The 18902-nt window shown below is 39.5% G+C and overlaps 1 protein-coding gene across 1 annotated transcript in view; it reads left to right on the forward strand.

The window, feature by feature from the left end:
* The window catches only part of LOC130585442 (cohesin subunit SA-1), a gene marked incomplete at its 3' end in the record, with an annotated part of 135131 nt that overhangs the window by 39304 nt on the left and 76925 nt on the right, over positions 1-18902 (forward strand). The window contains exons 3-4 of the mRNA XM_057385932.1: positions 5394-5496; positions 13809-13973. Coding sequence (XP_057241915.1) covers positions 5394-5496; positions 13809-13973 — 268 coding nt within the window. The remainder of the gene's footprint in view (positions 1-5393; positions 5497-13808; positions 13974-18902) is intronic.

Below are 18902 nucleotides of genomic sequence, written 5' to 3' on the forward strand. Positions count from 1 at the left end.
TTAAAATTCGTTTTTACCTCAGGGTGTGAAGGAGCCTTAGTTTATCAGGGTTGAGTGGAGTTTCAAGCCAAGATTTCAAGTCTTGTTATTTAAGAAAATGAATGTTTGGACAACTGAAATTTTTCTGACCTTATTAACAAAATGCTTTGCATTACAGTTTTCTCTTGTATTTTTATAATCTCTTTAATAACAATTCAGTTTTGTATGAGTACAGACTAAAGCTGGGGATGACCTTGATGGGCAGCACTGAGGGGGAGCATCAGCCTGAGGGGGTTCTTGTTATCTTAGGGATTAGTTGTGGAAGAACATTTTCTTGGTTTGTATTTCCGGGATTTGCCACATTCCAGAAGTGAGGGATTGTTTATGGAATATGCCAAGAACAAAAAGCTAGGAGATTCTGTGATGGTAGTGGTAGGAAAGGGATATTCCCACTTCAAGAACTCAGAGGGCGTTAAAAAGTGAATGGAATATCACAGAGTTTAAAGTTAAAAMGTGCATATGAATGGATTTGGTAACTACATACCAGCTGAAAAACCTGAGGGACATTAAAGATATTGGTGTATTCTTGAATCAGAGCCATCAATATTAAGTAAATCCAAAACCAAAAGAAAACATGTATGTTGTTTTCACTGGTAAAACTGGGAATCATTTAATGCTACTCTGAGGTGTTGGTGAGATGTCATCTTCAACAATATGTGTAGTTTTGATTGCTTTTGGCTAGAGGAGGCCTTTCATTTTATAWAAAACTCAGCATGATATGCACATAAAGGTTTTGGGACTCTCCTGAGGGCTCAGAACATTGGATGGTGTGGATAAAGTACCAAAGGAGGTGATAAATGCTAATTCAGAAGGTCACAGCTGGGTTTTCCTCAGGAAGAACGCTCGATAAGGGTGAGGAAAGCCAAAGCAATTTTTGGGCTAGGTGGTATGAATTTCACACATTTAGGATTTGGAGGACACAAATGAAAGCCTGAGTTTTCTTTCTAACTCTTAAATGAATTTTTGATAATCTCCCATTCCTGTGCTTAATTTCTACTTCTTTTTTGTAACATTTCCTAATCTTTCTCTTTAAACAAACAATCCTAAAGCCAATTTGATACCTTAGTATGCATTGCTTAGGACCATATAATGCATTCCCTGTCAAATTCTTCTTTGTTGAAGGAACATGAAAGGAGAACCTTTAACCTTTCCAGATTCATGTAAGTGGCTTTAGAACACAGTGAAGACAGTATTTTACTTATTGGTGTTTCAGATGTTTGGAGAAAACATCTGATGTGTTTGACCGCTGTGATGGACAGCTATTGAGTGTTCTCTTCATGACATGACTCACGTTTGCTGAGGCATGTTCCTCTTTAGATTTTTGAAGATCAGCCATGAGAACTGKTTGATCCATGATTCATGAGCCTGTGCATTTAGCCGTTTTTCTTCATGAATGCTTTTTTTCACAAGGCTGAATCTGGTGGTAGCAAGTACGGAATCTATCTCTGCCAGAATGTTGAGCACCTCAGCAGCACTGATAAAAGCTTATAGAAGTATTTGTGGGGGGTTTTTTTTGGTTTTTTTTTTTAACAAAACGTGATACACAAACACAGGTTTTTGCTCTGGTATGTTTTTAAAGGAGCATGGTATAGAAACGCTATAGCTAGGGCTTTGTGTTGCAATAGAAGGTAAATATGTTTCAATTTGTTTTACAGAGATGTGAAATGTACTGTATTTATGGCAACATGTTTTTCAGAAGCATGGTTTGGTAAAGGGCTGCTCAGTAATCTGTTTATTCTTCAGTAACTGTTCGATAGTTCCAAGGATCACTTATAACTAGGGGATAATATCTGGAGTTTTTAGGAGGGACATGGAAGTTGCTGTCACTTCTCTAGGATGCTTTAGGCACCACAGAAACCAGAAAGCAAAGCAGAGTAAGTCTGAGCCCCAAAAAGGGGTTATCACTTGGTCTGTTCTGCTCTGCGTACCCCAATTTTGTAAGTCCCCCCCCACCAAATTCTCTTATSTCCCTGTCATGTGAAAGGAGTCTTAAGAAAAATTTCGCTTTAGGCACTGCCACCTCTCCCCTTCTTTAATGAGGCAGGTTTCCTTAGGCCCAGATCATCTTTCCTCACAACAGCTTCAGGAGGCATAAATTATGACTAAGCCAAAGTTTTCCCCTCAGGTGCCTAGTCACACACACATGGAATGAGGATAGCATCATTCTGGTCTGTAAAGTTGTGGATAACTGCCACCAGATAAATTACTTCCTAGCAGTTCTGCACGATGTGTAGGGAATGAGGGAGATGGATGCTGGCCAGCTGCTTCTCTCAGTGAGTGTTACAAACCTGACAGAACCCCAGGCAGTTAGGAGATGCTGTATTGCTGCTGTGAGTTCAGAAATAGGAGGAAAATGGGCATGTGTGTGTACCCAGAGCAACTGCAAGGCTGGGACAGAAGCACGAGGCACTACTMCCAAACTGAAAGGGCTCATGGCCAAACTGGAAGGGCCTTTTTGTGTAGGAGTTGCATTATTCAGACCAAATTCCTTAGTGCTTGAAATGAGGTTTATTTTAAYATGAAACCAGCTTAGTACTCTAGGTTGTCCTTGATCTGTCTCCCTGCTCCAAATAATGTGAAGGTTGAAGRGAATCTAGTTTTTGATGTTTTTACCCTTGCTCCTTATAGGTATTCTTTACTGGAAAGAAGTGCCCCTGTCTGCCTCACTTATTGTTAGGGTGAGATTCATCTTGTTCAATTTGAAACATTTATATTTGAGCTGCTTGTCTTGAACACCTTACCATCAATGGAGAGAAAACAAAATTTTTAAGACTTAAACTGTCTGACTGTTTTGGACACTTGACCTTAGCATGAGGAAATCTTGCACCTTAAGATTTGTGGTTCTGCAGTGCATATGTCTCAAATTTAGATTAGATGAATCTCACCCTTATTACTGATTTATTGASCCTTTCCCAAAAAGCGAAAAGGCTGAAGAGGCTTCCAGCAAACCAGAGAAATTTTACCATAAAAATATTAAAAGAATCAAGTTTAAACAACAGTCYATTTAAGGCAAAGAATAGAAGGTGGTTAATAACTTATCTGCTCTTTCCATAGGCAGTGTTTGGTAACAATTGAAATTTCCAGAACTAAATAGACAGGTCTCTGGAGATTTTGCTACACCCAAGGCTAATGAACTGAGGCTGTAGCAGAGTTGAGGTYTCTCTGTAGTAGTACAGTTTAATTTATTTATGTAGCTCTAGTATTTCAAGGGAAKGGTTTGAGCTGTTTGCTTAGGAGGATTGCTGAATCTGGTTTTAATAGAGAGAAATTTTTAACCTGATGATCCTAGGGGTGCACAGCATTTCCCCAGGACTGGGGGTATTGTTTAGACAGACACATCATGCCTGAAACTTTTCTGGTAAGGATTTCTCTCYATCAGTAGAAGGCAGCAGATATTTTTATGGCGTTCCTTACTTCTGTATTTAAAATTTATTAGATTGTCATTGTGAGGCAATGTGTATTTTTGTCAAATTGAGGTTCAGTGTGATGAGGTCTTTGAGTAAAGGCTGGATACATCCATCTGCGTAAACGTGTTTTCAGCTGTATTTATGGCATTGCTTTTTGCTGRTGTGGCACTGCATTACTGAAGAATTTTGAACTCCATGTGTGATATCTTTTATTTGGTTTTAGGGTTTTTATGTTTTGGGGGGTTTTCCAAATTTGTAGCTTGATACTAACTTTTTCAAATTTCTTATTTTATGAAGTGAAAAAGGTACTTTTCAATTGTATCACAACAAAACTGCATTTTCAGTATTTTGTAGAGGTACTAACATTTACAAGCATGTGATTTGTGAACTCAAATGCACTTGAATAGTGGTTTTTAGTCTAGGGTGCCTGATTTTCTGGGATGTGTAGAGTATTTAGAGATAATCCATTGAAATTACTTTCAGAAAAAGAGATTGGTAKGTGTTCTTCTGCGTTCTGGCTTTTGTAAAGGATTCTGTGGACCGCTTGGTGTTTTTGTGCAAATGGAGAAGGACTGGAAAACAATGTCTTGATATTAGAAATTCATCATAGTTCTGCAGAATTCATTGAGTGAGAGCAGACTTAGACGTTACAGTAAATTATAGTAATTTCATTCAAGAGTATCAGAACATTCTGATGGTATCTTTCTGCATTRTTAAATAGCTTTTGTGGTGATACAGCAAATTTGTGAAGTATTCCTGATCTATAGAGCAGATTAGAAAATAAACCCCAGACAATGTGGAAGATCTATGTAGATCTCAGATTGCTGGAGCTTCCCAGTTTCTGTAAAACAGGTCACTAATGCTGCCTTTTGTGTTTGAGGCTCTGTGAAATATGGAATATATTTGGTTTTTATGTTCCCTTTGTACAGGTTGTACAGTAACTGGACTCCTTTCACTTTAAGGAAATTATTTTGAATTTAAAGAAGTCTATGATTATAACTCGACTTGACCCAGCTTTGAGTAATCTAGGACATTATCAATTGTAAATTAAAATTTACAGAGATCTGGTGCACTGGTGGTCTTGCACAGTAAAAATAAAGCACATCACTTACAGGTATGGGTTTGCATGGGAGCTGCTCRTGGGCAAGATCTCATGCCTCAAAAGATCAGTTACAATCTGACCATGTCTGTCTGGAAGGCAGAGAAATACCTGTGCATCTGGCTGGAAGGCGTGGTGAAAACTGGGGGAATTTATTTTTCCTTGCTTATTATGGTCTTAAATCTGAAATAGCAACAAATGAGAAATGAKTGTTTGGGCTTCTCTGCTAACTGGAGTTGAACAGTGTGAAGGCTTTTACATTGTACGATTGAATATTTTTTTTTACTGCAAACATTATAAATGTCTTCAGATCAAAGGGAGTTTTCTGGTTTGGGCCTGGCAGTCAACATGAATCCTCTTTATTAATGGCTGCCCAAGGCCCTTGTCTTGCARTCTGACTGAGAGCATGATATAAGCTGAGTGGAACCTTGTGTGACTGTTCTAACGACGAGACAGCTGGATTGGACTCCACATTGCTCATGTGGCCTTGAAAGCAGCTCGGAAGCAGCTACAAAGAGTGAAGGGAAGTTGCTAGTAGTGAAAACATTGTGGGATTGATGAATTGAGCATGTGCGGGTTAATATAGCCAGTTTTGAAGTATTTTCAAATGATGCTGTTAATTTAAAGAACTTCAATAAAATGACATTCCAGCCCATGAAAGGTAAGGCTTTTTGCCAGGGCTAACAATGCTCAGTTCCTTGGTTTGCAGAATAAATGTGGAAAGCCTTTTAATGCTGCCTTTTTTTGTTATTAGTGTTCTGGTTYAGGACTAAGAATTTAATCAGTCAATTACAGATTACTTGTTGATTTCAAATCATTTGAATTTATCTAGTGTTTTTTCCCCCTAGGGATTCTACAAACGAAACTACTGCACATTCAGATGCTGGCAGTGAGCTTGAAGAAGCAGAAGTCAAAGGAAAAAGAAAAAGGGGCCGTCCCGGCAGGCCTCCAGTATGTGTAATTTAGTTTTGTTTTGTTATGCATCTATTTAAATTGACTGCAGACTCTTTTTCATCTGATCATTTTGTGGCCACATAAATAAGCTTTTAATGGGTGCTATGTCAGACTTTATAAAAACTTGTAGTAGGAAATATTTATCAGATTGATAGGCAAACAAGGYTTGGAGTGTTTAAAAAGGGACATAAAAATGATCTCATAATAGCTATTAATTTTTCTTTTGCTAGGAGTTTATATGAACAATACAGTTTTGTTATTATTGTCATTATGACATTCTTCCAGACATGAGAATAACCTTAGTAAGTACAGCCACTTTCTTCTTGAAAGTTGTAATGGACTTTAAGTGACAAATGACATTTGAGCTGTCCTTTTATTGCTGATAATCTCTTAATGCGAATGGAAGGATTGCAGCATGATATTAACTAGATGACTCAGAAAATCTATTAATACATTTAAAAATTCATGTGATTGACATACACTGCATCCTGCTTATAGATTGGGAGCTTCAGCATTTCATCTGGCCTAGTGCAGCAGGTGGGATTGTTGCCTTGGTGCTGGCCCATCAGTAGGAACATACAGAAACAATTCTCTCTTACACAGGGTATTTATAGAGGGTTTCTCTTTTATTTTCATTTATTTTATAAAATAGCCAATTTATTGGAAAATAAAGGGGAAGTTCTGTGTGTCATGTCCTTTATTCTCTGGGCTGTATCACTTGAAATACACACTGTGGAGTAAGACTTTTGATGGGAATGCCTGTGTTGATTATTAATGAGTTTGATTCACCTCTWAGTGTTGCTCTGTGAATAAACTCACAGTATGAATGTGTCTTATTACCCTGAGAGCTTTGATCCTAAGGCTTATCTCCTTAACCATGGGCTGGTGAGGTTATAAGAATGGACAGAACCATGTGTTCTTCTCAGGTGTGCTAGCCAAGCTGGAGCAAGTTCCTCTTTATTCTTGGTTTTCAATTTGTATCAAAGTCTCTGGACTTGCACTGGGTGCCAACTTTGGTCTTTTCTGGGCATATTGTCTTCCTTTTTGAAAGTTTTCAAACACTTTGCTATGATGCATATGTCCATCAGATAAATGGATTTGTCCATGAGCATGGAGCTTCTTCAGAGGAAGCTTTAAAAAAGCATGTAAAGAGAACAAAGCATCTGTTTACATAGCTTGTAAGCAAAGGGCAAAATGAAAAATTATCTTTCAAATACTTCATTAGTAAATATAGGGAGTTTTGCAGCTCTAATAAAAAAAAAGCAGGCTGRTGCAACCTGATTGTTAACCAGAATGTTGTCAGAGTATAGGCATTGAAGTTATAGCAACACTAATGGTATTCTGTGACGAGCAGCCACTCAGAAGGGAAAGGTGAATGTTACAAAAAGCTTTYCTCCTCCCTCTGTTTCAGTATATTAGTAGCTCCCATGGGAATATTTGCTGAAGCACTCTGGTCGTGCTGCTATCAAGTTTCTTCAGGAGGAATTGCTCATTTTGCTTAGAACAACTCCAGGCTTATTAGGTGTTTTGAAGTGATGAGCATGCAGGGGAAGCAGTCATTGCTTYGTTCACAAAGTGATAGGCTGTGAGCTGACTGCTGCTGCTAAGGAGCCAGACCTTAGGGTTATCAGAGGTGACTGTGTGGACCCTTCATCTTAATGCTTAAGAGAGGTCAAAAATCCCCAAATCCAGTCTTAGAATGTAGAGGAAGAAAATAGAGAATGAAATAAAAACAGTGTCCTTTATAAAACTGTAGTTTGTCAAAAGTTGGAAAAAAACAATGTGGCCGTTCATGGAATGGGGTGCAGGAAGTCTTGTTGTAACCTCTTACTTAGAGTGGGGTCAACTTTGGGATCAGACCACAGTACTCATGTCTTTTCCAGTCTGGTCTTGAAAACCACTGAGGCTGGAGGCTGCACAGCCTCTCTCAGGTGCCTGTTCCATTTTACTGCATGATAATTTTCTCTCTTGGTTCTTCTACCTAAAAAAATGCCCCAAAAGCAAAAAGCCACTCAGTGTCTAGTATCCTAGAGGAGAAGTGCAAACACCTTGGAAAGGCTAATCTAGGCAATTGAATTTATAGTGTTATTTGATGTTGAAAGCCAGGGACTTGGTAATTGCATTGCTTTAGCAAACCTTGTTGCTAGCCCAGCCACTTCCCTCAGGCAAATTGCCTGCTTCTTACAGGAGGTGCAGCTCTGACATTTTCCCCCTCCAACTCTTCACTACTGATTTTTGTCTCTGTCACAGCTACCACCTACTATTACTGTCAGATGTGAAACAGATTGAAAGATTTAGTTAAATTCAGAAGTKTTTTGCTCAACTGAGATTTAGTTTAGATGATTTTCATTTCTGTTATAGACCTAAAGAAAGGTAGTCCAAAGGCTCTTCTGGTCTTTGTGGCTGGGATTTTTTTTCCATCTAAAATATTATGGTCTCATCAGATTTGATCTCTTCCTGCAAATGCCCATTTGCTGATGTCCTTAGCCTATCACAGCCACAGTGGCACATCTGCCATAAACATACTGAGCTCTTTTGGAAAGGGGCTTCACTTGGTGCCGCATGGTCCTATAACAGAGCTGCATATTCCATTAAACGGCTGTATTTTAAACAGGTTTCTGCTGAGTGTCACAGAAGGGACTTGACCTTACATCAAGAAGATACACTACTACAAGAGGATTTTCCAGACTGTTTTCCAAAAAAGACATTCTTCTTTCTAAGAAGATGGTGCTCATTTGAAAAATTGCCTTTTGTACAAGTATCTCTTCAGTTCATGGAGAACTGTAATGTTTTGGGGGTMCCTTCACTTTCTAAAAGACTTGGAACTGGTTGTTTTTTAAGATTTCCTTTCAATGCAAGCAATTTCATTCTAAAACACTGCTTTGCAAGTAGCCCTTCTTCTTCTCTTCACTGTTCTAATGAATACTTGACCRAGTAGCTAGACAGCAAATTTGCAAAGAGATTAAGTGCATTGGTCTTGTGAAMTAGCTCTCAGAATCTAACCTTATTGTCCTGAATTCCCTAGCCCTTGCTGTGAGTTTAGTAGGGGTTGCACCATGTCCTGCTCTGGTTGCTGGGGCTGGTCATTAGCCATGTACCCTTCTAAACGCTGAGTCTTGTAGACAGAATGCCTGTGGAGAGACTGGCCAAGAGCTGAGCCTGTCCAGCCAGTGGGATATTGTGGAACTCGTGTTTGTGATACTGTATGTGAGGATACCATCTCTGACTATGTATTTAATGAATTCCATGGGGTCTGTTTAAGGAGTGACCTATCATGRTCCTCTCCTTGAAGTTCCTGTGTAGCATTGGCCAAAGTGCTGTCTGTGTCTGCTGCATTATTGAAGTACATGAGTCTGGATGAGCTTTCCTGTTCTGCGTAGGGGATTTGAAGGCCCAATGGCTAATGCTATGTAGTGTTCACAGTACTGAGCTCAGGCTCAGGTCAGTTATTTATCCATCCATTTTTGTCTTGTCTCTTGGCTCAATACTGTCTAGCATTGTTGGCATACTTTATTTTAAGCTACCTGGTCTCACCTTCCCAAGAGCTCAGAGTAGCTTGGCTTAGACCTCAGCTGTTGGAGGTTGTGAGAGAGGTCCCTGGCTCTATTTCAGATTCAAAGTAGGAGTAGAGAGATTTAATCTCCAATTCAGAGGACAGGGAGAAACATCAGTTTGTCTGTTCAGAGGTGGCAATATGGAGATGTCTGCTGGTTTCTCTCTCTTCCCATACTCAGATCCACGGCATGTCTTTCTCCACTTACAGCAAGATAGAACAAGGTACTTCTGATCCTTTTGTCCCCAGCAGAGCCAGTACAGTTTTGGTTTCAAAATCTTGATAGATTTTCAAATAAGGTTCAAAAATAGCTCCCTCACTCCCCATCATTGCCTCTGCTTTTTTTGTCCTGAACTTCAAGCAGCTGATGGTGCAGCTGAAGCAGCTTTGGATGCAGTGGGTGTTAGGGGACGTTCATCTATCTTTATTTGCCGGATGAGGATTTTCACAGGGAGCACACTGTTTGTATGAGCAAAGCAATCCAAAGGACTGGCTGTTGGAATCCAAGAACCTTCTCCCTTGATAACCGTGATGGCGGTATGAAATGTGACATGGTCCTTTTCTAATCAGGATTAATTCAGAAGGACCTCAGGCATTACCATTCTTCCACTTAACATGAAATTATAGTGCAGAGGTCTCTCAAGAGGCTGTGCCTTGGAGAGGCAAGTTCTTCAGTCCTACTCAAGTGGAGGTTAAAAAACTTCTTTCACCTTCCTTGGGAAATGAGGTATTTGTTCCTCTAAATGACTCACAGTGTGACTGCACATACAGGCCATCGTTTTCAAGTGGGACATTAGGTGGGGTTACTGACTTGTAGCGCTTTGCTGCCTTTATTTCTTCGTAAAATGCATCAGATCAACTTGGGGAGGTTAGTGGAAAATGTCGAGTGACTTCCGCCACTTTTTCTGGTAGTGTGTGAATTAACTTCCACTATATTACTTGATTTTACAAATGTGGGTTACTTTTTTTCCTTCACAATAATTTTGAAGATGTGAAAGTATTGTGTMGCTAATTTGTTACAAAAGCCTGAACTGTCATCATTTTAGTTTAACTGCAGTCAATGTGAGTATTTTGTTTCCTGTTTGCTTGCGTTTAAGCCTTAAAGCAGCAGGTAAGGTATGTGACCATCAGTATGGCCATTTTAGAGTTGCTTCAGTGATAAATTCTGGAACTTCTGAATTTCCTAATGGTGGTGTATATAAGTCCTCAACTTTCGTCATCACAGATCTGAAAAATCATCACAGATCTATAAACTCATCAGTAATTTCTGTTTTCATTTGGCACCTCAGTCCATTTTGACACTACACCAGCCCAGCTGTCCTGGGTTTCAGAGTGAAAGCACAAATGCAACTGCTGCAGACTTCCAGCTTCCAGTGGCACCTTTATTGGTGTGGGATTAAAAAGCCTCAAGCATTCTTACCTTGTCATGTTGCTTTATCCCTCCCTCTGGCAGTCCTAATTCACCCGATTCAGGTGGGATCTTTCTGGCTGAAAGGTGTAAAGTGGCATGCAATAACCTCAACTGCTGTTCCTGCTGGGATGCAGAGGTTCTGTTTTTCCTGTATCTTGAGCATTTGGTATATCCACAGGAGCAGACCTGCTACAAATTCAGTCTGATCCTATGAAACATGTCATTCTACACCTGTCAGTGATAGTCTGACAGGTTTACTGGGGCCACAGTCATCCTCAAGCAGCGCTGTTGTTRTGTGGAAGCTCTTCACGGCATTAGAGAATGGGGTTTTTTTTTTTTTGTAGAAGGATCACCCTTTCCTGTGAGTGCATGTGTCTTTTCTGGGATGTGGGGTTACCTGTGCCTGGAATCTTCAGTACCAAATGTAATTTTTAGATTTTAGCTTTCACAACTGCACTTCAAAGAGCACCCTTCCTCTGGAGATAAGCCACAGGTACTCTGTATCATGAATGAGTCTTTATGTTTCTGTCAAATGTACCAGTCCTTGCTTTTCCTTCATGTGCTCTGGTGGTGGTGGATGTCTCCATCCTGGGATAGAATCATCGAATACCAGGTGGAAGGGACTCACAGATCATTTGGTTCAACCTTGTCTGGCAAAAGCACAATCTAGAAAAGGCCCCAGCGCCCTGTCCAGCTGAATTTGAAGTGCCCAATGTTGAGGAGTCCCCAGCTTYGCTGGGGAGATTATCCTGATGGCTGGTTGGTCTCTTTGATTCTCTTTGAAGTAGGTTTTCCTACTGAACTCTGTGTTCAGAGACAGGAACCTGTGTGAAACTCAAACCTGTTAACATGGCCTGCAGGGTTTCTTGCTGCAAATTTGGAGACACTGTGTAAATMATGTTTGACAGTAGCATTGTAATGTGATGTGTTAATGACTAAGGGAATGTGCTTTGTGCTTGCAAAACTTTAGCGCACCAGGCAGTTGCCGGAGGAGCTGTGTGACTTGCTTTTGTATTCACACTCTGGAGTGGGATTGAGCTTGGGCTTCCTGCCCGRTGCCTGCTGGGTGGAAGTGCTGAGGGGTGGATGCCCTTTCCCTAGTTGCCTCTCCACCTGAAGACARTGTTAATCCTTGCCTAGCTCAGAAAGTTCACATTTTGGATTTTCTTTGGTTTCTAGTGGAGGATCTTGTCTACTTGTTTGTCTTTTGAGGCAGGATACAGGACAGATCCTGCATCTGGATTTAGCTACYCCAGCTTGGGTACAGAATGGCTTTTGTTATATGTAAAACTTGTTTTCTCTGCTGTGAGAGATGTTCTCATTGTCAAAAGAAAATCTACATCAGAGAAATTTTATTCGAGTAGACTCAGTAATATATCTGGTGTTAACTGAGGGCCAGGACGCTGAGGTGTTTACTTGGGCTTGAAGAATCTGTCTATATTCGATAATTTGTCAGAGGTATATCTGACATCAATTATTTCTGTACCTTTTCTGAGAGCTCAGTGGTGATCTCACCCTTCTAATTCAAACAGGAGCCTTGGTCAAAGCACCTCTCTTTTCTCAGGTTACCTGACAAAGGGAATTTAAACCGGGCATTTAGATGTCTAGTGATTACACATTTTAGGCCTGTGTCCATAGTACTTATGTTCACGTACTCAAGCAGGTGGCTTTTCTCACTGCTTCCATTAACAAGGTAGCTTTGGACATAAGCATTTCACATCCATCTCTTACTTCCTTTCCCTTCATCCTTGCRGTGTTTAATGCCTCCCTTTCAATTACAGGTTGAGAAAAACTGAATGTAGAGGGGGCTTACATTAGCTTCTGTGGAGGGCATCAATTTGCATTCAAGTTTTCATTTAGTAGTCCTTGTAGCTAGGTGAAGTGCTTACTGTCATTCAGATTGAGTAAGTGCATGGATTATATCTCTCAAAAGAGTCAGTTTACTTCTAATTCTGTCCCTTTTTATTAAATAGTGATCATGTGTCTCTTTGGGGCTCAGTGGAACTTGGAGCATTTCATATGTGGATAATATTCTTGCTTTACAGGCAGCTTTGCATATATTTAAAAATTGAGGGCGACAGCCTTTTATCCTAAGTGCAAATGTTATCCAAAACACTTCACAGAAATTGTCCTATTATTTTATGGTTTCCAGCTTGCACTTTTATGCAAGTCCTTAATTGAATATTTGCGAGAGGCAGTTGCACTCTACCTTGCCCTTTCCTTCAGCTCTCTGGCCCCCTCCCCTTTTATGGCACTGATCCCTTTTAAAGCATGGGGAAAGCTGGGCTGCAGGGTTGTCTTCTACCAGCTCTCTGCTAGAAATTAGATCCCTTTCCTCTGCAGTAAAATTCTCAGTGTGTCTGCACACTGAAAACATTGACTTTGTTGTTTACTAAAAGCTTTAGTAGAAACCTGACTGCCAGTATACTCAAGTAAATGTCATGAGGGTATTGTCCTAAGTGTAATATTTGAGTTGCACATATGTTGTTTTAACATAATTCATCAAAATAGTTTTATGTTCTGTGGAAAACAGCARCTTTTGCTTTTGTCTGCCTCACAGTAGGGAGAAAGAATAGAATATGGAAGTAAAAAATCTGATGTTGTTTTCCCTAGAGTTTTTTTTGTTTCTGTTTCACAAGTGACTAAGCCTCAGAGCAAACTGTTGGTGGGTGAATCTTTACAGGTGGTATCTATACCACTTGATTAAAACATTGAAGAATCTAGAGAAAACTTACATTAAATAATTTAGACTCAAAGGGAAGAAGTGTTTTAACTCAAACTTTTGAAGCAAGGGGCTGTTATGGTGATCTACATCTGGCTGTATAAATCTGGTGATTAGTGTTAAAGAGCTGACTATGTACACAGTTTCTTATAAAAGTTGTAGAAAAATGAGAATACAGAAAATGTTAATATGGCAAATGTATTTTTAATAACTTAGTGTCTTAGAAAGATCATTACTTATTCTAAAGCCCTGTGTTGCCTAAGACTAAAACAGGGACTGACACGAGCTGGTACTCCAGCACTGGGAGCTCACCACTACTTATCTTGGTGGGGCAGTAGCTTTTCTRTAGTTCCTCAGCAACTACCAATAAATAAAATTATATGTACCTGACCGGCTAAAGTCCTGAGCAGCCTGGTTGGATTTCCTGGCTGACGCTGCTTTGAGCAGGAGGTCGGGCTGGATACCTGCAGATGCCTTCCAGCCTGGCTCATCCCCTGATCSTTGTGTGTATATATGTGTGTGAGGTGTAACTATGTAATATTTATGTATGATTTATAAAGAAGGGCTGGGGATTTCAGATGTAGCTATAATAAACTTTCACTCTGCTGGTTTTCTTTGCCCAGTCTGCCACTAAGAAACCCCGGAAGTCTCCAGCGGACAAGGGACGTACTGACACCGGAGCTCGAGGAGCAAGTCGTGGGAGAGCCAATGGCCACCCGCAGCAGAATGGAGAAGGGGACCCTGTCACTTTGTTTGAAGTGGTTAAGCTGGGCAAGAGTGCTATGCAGGTAAAATGTCTGCTTGTGTTCCCCCTTCACAATCCATTGTATCCTGACGAGTCCAGTCTAAGCTGTGCTTTTGTAAGCAATTGCATTTTCTCATGACTCTATTGGTCCAACAGACTGTATGATAAAGTACAGGACTGAGTGGGCTCTGATGGAGGGCTGTAATGTATCCTTCTGAAAAATAAGAGACCTGGCAGAAAGTCATGTGTTTCAAATTCTCCATTATTTTGTTCATTACTCCTAAGTTAAAAATATCTGTTGGTATTGTTGGTATTAAGCAGTCCATTAAAGAATATCCTGTAGCAAGTTTTACAGGGGAAAAGGGTATATGAAATCAATGATGAATCCAATCATTTTTTTATTCACTTGATTTTTCAAGAGTGCCTTTTGACACAAGCAGTATTTTGCACTGGAACTTGCATTCCTGCTGTCCCCATCAGAGCAGCAGATGAAGGCTAAACTAGTTGCCTAGACTGACACTGAGTTTGTGGGAGAACATGGTCACATCCTGAAAGAAAATTTTTCATCCTGAAATAAATAAGATAGTTCTAGTTGCCTCTAGAAATGTTTCTTACCCTCTTCTKCTTGGATCAGGTCAGAGGCCTTACAGGATGTGGGAGCCAGATGAGTTGCACCTCAAGACCCTCCCCAGMCAATTGGTTTTGACAGTGCTGTGTGGTTTTAGTAAGCTGCTGTGCTGCAGCTCTTGGTTTTGGTGCTCRGAGGAGAACCAATGGGCCCAAAACCCTCTCCAGCCTGTGCAGTGCAAAGCCAACAGTTGTTCCTACTCCGAAGGATTGCTTAAGCAAAGCTCCTTTGCATTTCAGTGGCACAGGTCTTAGGCAGTGTCAGTTTGTTTTGGTGCTGACTAACATGAGAAAATTACAAATTAGGAAAATTAGGTGCCAAATCCCATTSTCAATATTATTTTTAGTAATATTACTACTTTTACTAATATTACTACTTTTAGTGTAGCTAAAAGCTAAGTCTCTTTAACTCCCAGAGGAATCAAGTATCCCAAATGAGTGAAAGTTGTTGAAATTTTTTTGTCTCAAATCTGGAAAGTCTGACATGTAATTTTAAAGAAGTAATACACAGGAAGGAAATGAGAACTTTTGTTCTTCATGGTTTCTGTGTTTACACCTATTTAGGATTGACCCTTCTTACCTAGTAGGTGAAGACAGAACAAATTTACTTCTAACAATGCCACAGATTCCTTGTGTCTTTTTTYCCTACATTAGTGCTTCCAACGTTGGTTTTCAGCACTTTTTCAAATTTGGTTTTTGGCAGGAATTGAGGAAACATCTGGAGTCTATTTTCTGGTTTTACTGTGGTACAGAATGTACAATATACTTTGTGTAGTATATTTGACTTAGAGTTATTGATATTTGCAAAAGTCAAATGAAAAGGAATGGGCAATTGCTTTGATATTTGATGACACTCTGTGTGTCTGTGTGTGTGTGTGTGTGTGTGTGTGTGTAATTGACTTTGATGCCTTTTATCTATTTCAAAAGAGATATTGACACAAGTCTTCTACAGATTAAATACAAAAAATAAATGGTCTGTGTTTGTATGAAGAAACCTTTGGAATTCAGCTACAAAGGAATTRTTTTGAGAAGTGGAGAATTTGTACATGGATGTGTGGTGAATACATGTCTGTATGTTTGTGTGCACATACATGTGGCACATATGCACAGACACACACATGCTTAACATGTGCCCAGCCTGCAGGCAGGAGAAAAAGCTCACAGCACAGTCTAAGGAGGGAAGAAATGATATGCAAATAGTAAAGGAATAGGCAAGAGTGTTTGAAGGCYTGGGGTGCAAACAGGCATAAATTATCTGAGCCATGATTTCAAGAGTATGCATTGCTTGGGCAACCTTGAAAATTCTACTGTTGATAAAAATACTAAAAAAAAAACAAACTAAAAGAACCCTGTAAAAGGAAAGAGAATGCATTTAAAATGTGATTTAATATTTTTTTACTTGCACTTCTGGACAATATCTCATGTGAAACCAAGGTTCTATAAACCAAACTGATTAGTGTCTTTGTACTTGTATTTTTCTGTAATAGCTTAGGGATTTTGATGTAATAATTAAGAATGCTCGGCATTTTTGCTTTTCAWAGTTTTAATGCAGGTTTTTTTGTGGTCCATTTTAGCATTTTTATCAGTATTGCAATTTTCAAACAAGTGCCATATATTTGTATTTGTCTGAACCTATTATTTCTCAATATTTAGTTCTTTTCCTGTAATAGGAACATACTTTTTTTTTTCTAGCACTAATTCGCTTCTAGCAATGAAAACCTAGGAAAAGTCAATTAATATATTCTGAGATTACGTGGAAATCATGTGCTTTCATTTCTGATCTATCTGCTCCTGCTGTTTGCTCACAGAATTTGTTTTAGTTGTCAGATTTTCTGCCTTTGTGATGCCCATTTTTGGAAGTCTGTAACTGAATTCAATTTTCACTTCATTTAAGCTTCTCTGTTTTGGCTCTCACAGCAGGATTCATTTGCTACTTCTCTTCAGGCTTATTGCTGGTTGCTTCTTTCAGGGAAATAAAACCAGGTTAATATTTTGTATATCAAGTATACATAACTTAATGCTGTCATTTGCATAAAATCTTTGCCTCTGTCACAAGGTGCTGCTTGTGTCTTGTTTGAACTCTGTAAATCTATTTAATATCCATGTTAAGTTGGTATCAGATTGTTGTCAGTGTTTTTCATTTGCTCTGTAACCTTTTGTGCAGTTAGTGCTTCAGAAGTTGTTCCGTCAGCAGCTCTCTGTGTATGAASTGTGACATGGCCCGCTGCTCATATTTTCTGCGGGTATATTTTCAAGTGTTACTCCTTTAAGGCTGTTCACAGAACTTCTTTAGACTGTGGTTTTTATTTTAATAGGCAAACACAAAACTTCTGCTTTTTGTCATGTCATTTTTGTCTCTTTCATGTATTTATTTTTTAGTAAAATCATTTCATGGTGAGAGCTGTATACACTGCATTTCTCCACTCTGAACTTCCGTGGGCAGAGTGGTCTCTCTGAGCATTTCTCATGTGCTGAGCTGCCCACTGATGGGAAGGAAGGCTTGGGTGAGCCTCTGCTCTTCCAGCCGAGGCACCCAGGCAGAGGCTGACTGGCAGTTAAATCTGCACAGGCATCTCTGCATTGGTCTCTGACCCTGCTCTTAAGATGACAGTGAACTAAAGAGCTCGTGATGAGATCAGATTTTGTTTAGTATTCAGACTGCAAATTTCTCATAAGTTAGTTATGACCAATAATCTGTAAGGAAGTTTGTACTACTTTTGGGCAAAGCAAGCATAGAAGTGTTCTGCTTTATTGTGTGCAAAGGGGTTGTGTTCCCCCAGAACATCAGAGAGAATGGATCATCAGTAATTGTAGGAGGTGTTCCGTACCAAAACATGAACAGATCTATGCCTTTATGACTGTGCAATTACCAGTCACCCTTAATTAATGTTAGCAGTTCACTACAGAGTAGAGGCTGATTTTGAGAAAAAAATAATTAAAAATTGCTGCCTCTGCTTATGCTCAGCTAATAAAGGTAATCTTGGTGTTGATTAGACATAGTTCAGAATAAATATGGCTCCAGTGTATGCCAGAAAGCTTTTTAAGATAAGTATCCAAAGTGAGCTTTCTGGCGTGTTGAAATGGAATTTTTTTGTTATGCCACCCGTACTTCCATTCTCTTTGCAGAAATCAAGGATTCACAAGATTCCTTGCTGTTCTTCACTGCACATCCTTGCATGTGGGGGTTTGTATCCTCTGAGGTTCCCTCCCTGTCCAAGGAAAGCTGTATTTGTAGTGCTGCTTACCTTGCCTTAAGAAGTCCATCTCTGGCAGCAGCTCGGACTTATTCCTGATTAGAGCGACTGTATAAACACAACTGCCTTAAGCAGGAGGCACTGCATGTATGTTTTTAATAGATACTTGAGACTGAAAATATCAGAGCAGCTCTAACTGGGTCACACCAAAAATCCAATAGCCTGTTTCTGACAGTGGCAATTAAAAAAGAGAATAAAGTGGCAAAAATGAACTTGGGGGATTCTCCTCACCCCTGTTTTCAGCTCAGGGTCAGTGTGGTGTCTGTGCTCTCAGTGGCCTTAATGGCTTTCTCTTCCCTAAGTTTTTCTTCTTCCTATAAGTCTTTTTTAGTGGATCATGACTCTGCCTCAACTATTTCTGAAAGGCAAGGTCTTTGAAGATTGATAATATACAGACATACATTAGGTATTATTCATGTTTTTTGTGTTAAAGGCATGCTTTAGTTTAGTTGTCCTTTGTTGTATTTTAACGGTGTTGTATCCTCCAGCTTGAAGGATGGATTATAACTTAAGGTTTCCCCCGATTGTCTCAGAAACTCCTTAGGAGTTTGAGTGTGAGGTTTCTAAAGTTTACTGGGCAAAGTTACTGCATCTATTACTGACATTCAGACTAGTGTTTTCATTTTGCTAGGCAGATTTCTTCTTCAGCCTTATCTTGCTTTGCTTTTGGTTGCATGCTACTCAATTAAAAGAAAAAAATCAAAACTAGGTAGAAGTTTTTGTAGTTGGTACACTGGGAACAATTTAGCCACCAAACGAAGCTTTAATTAATTAGAAGGGTATCCCTTAATATCAAATGAATTTTTATGCAGTTACCACTCAAGGCTTCTTTGCTCTTGTGATTTAATAAGATGTAAGATGGTTTTGCTGTTAATGTGAACACAAGTGCCAGTACTGCAGTGTGTGAAAGCAAAGCATTAGTACTATACTTGAAAGTAGAGAAGTCTTTTGCTTTCTAGAATATTCATGTTTTTTGAAGTGTCTGGGGTGATCTGTAAACCCTTTACAAATTATGCTAGCAAAGGAATATGAATCRTGTGTTTTAATAAATTGATGCGTCCCTTACTGGAATAACTCCATTTTGTTTCTTC

The sequence above is a fragment of the Malurus melanocephalus genome, unplaced genomic scaffold (genome assembly GCF_030028575.1).
Source record: "Malurus melanocephalus ecotype Western Australia unplaced genomic scaffold, MMel_1.1 scaffold_889, whole genome shotgun sequence".
NCBI classification, from domain to species: Eukaryota; Metazoa; Chordata; class Aves; order Passeriformes; family Maluridae; genus Malurus; species Malurus melanocephalus.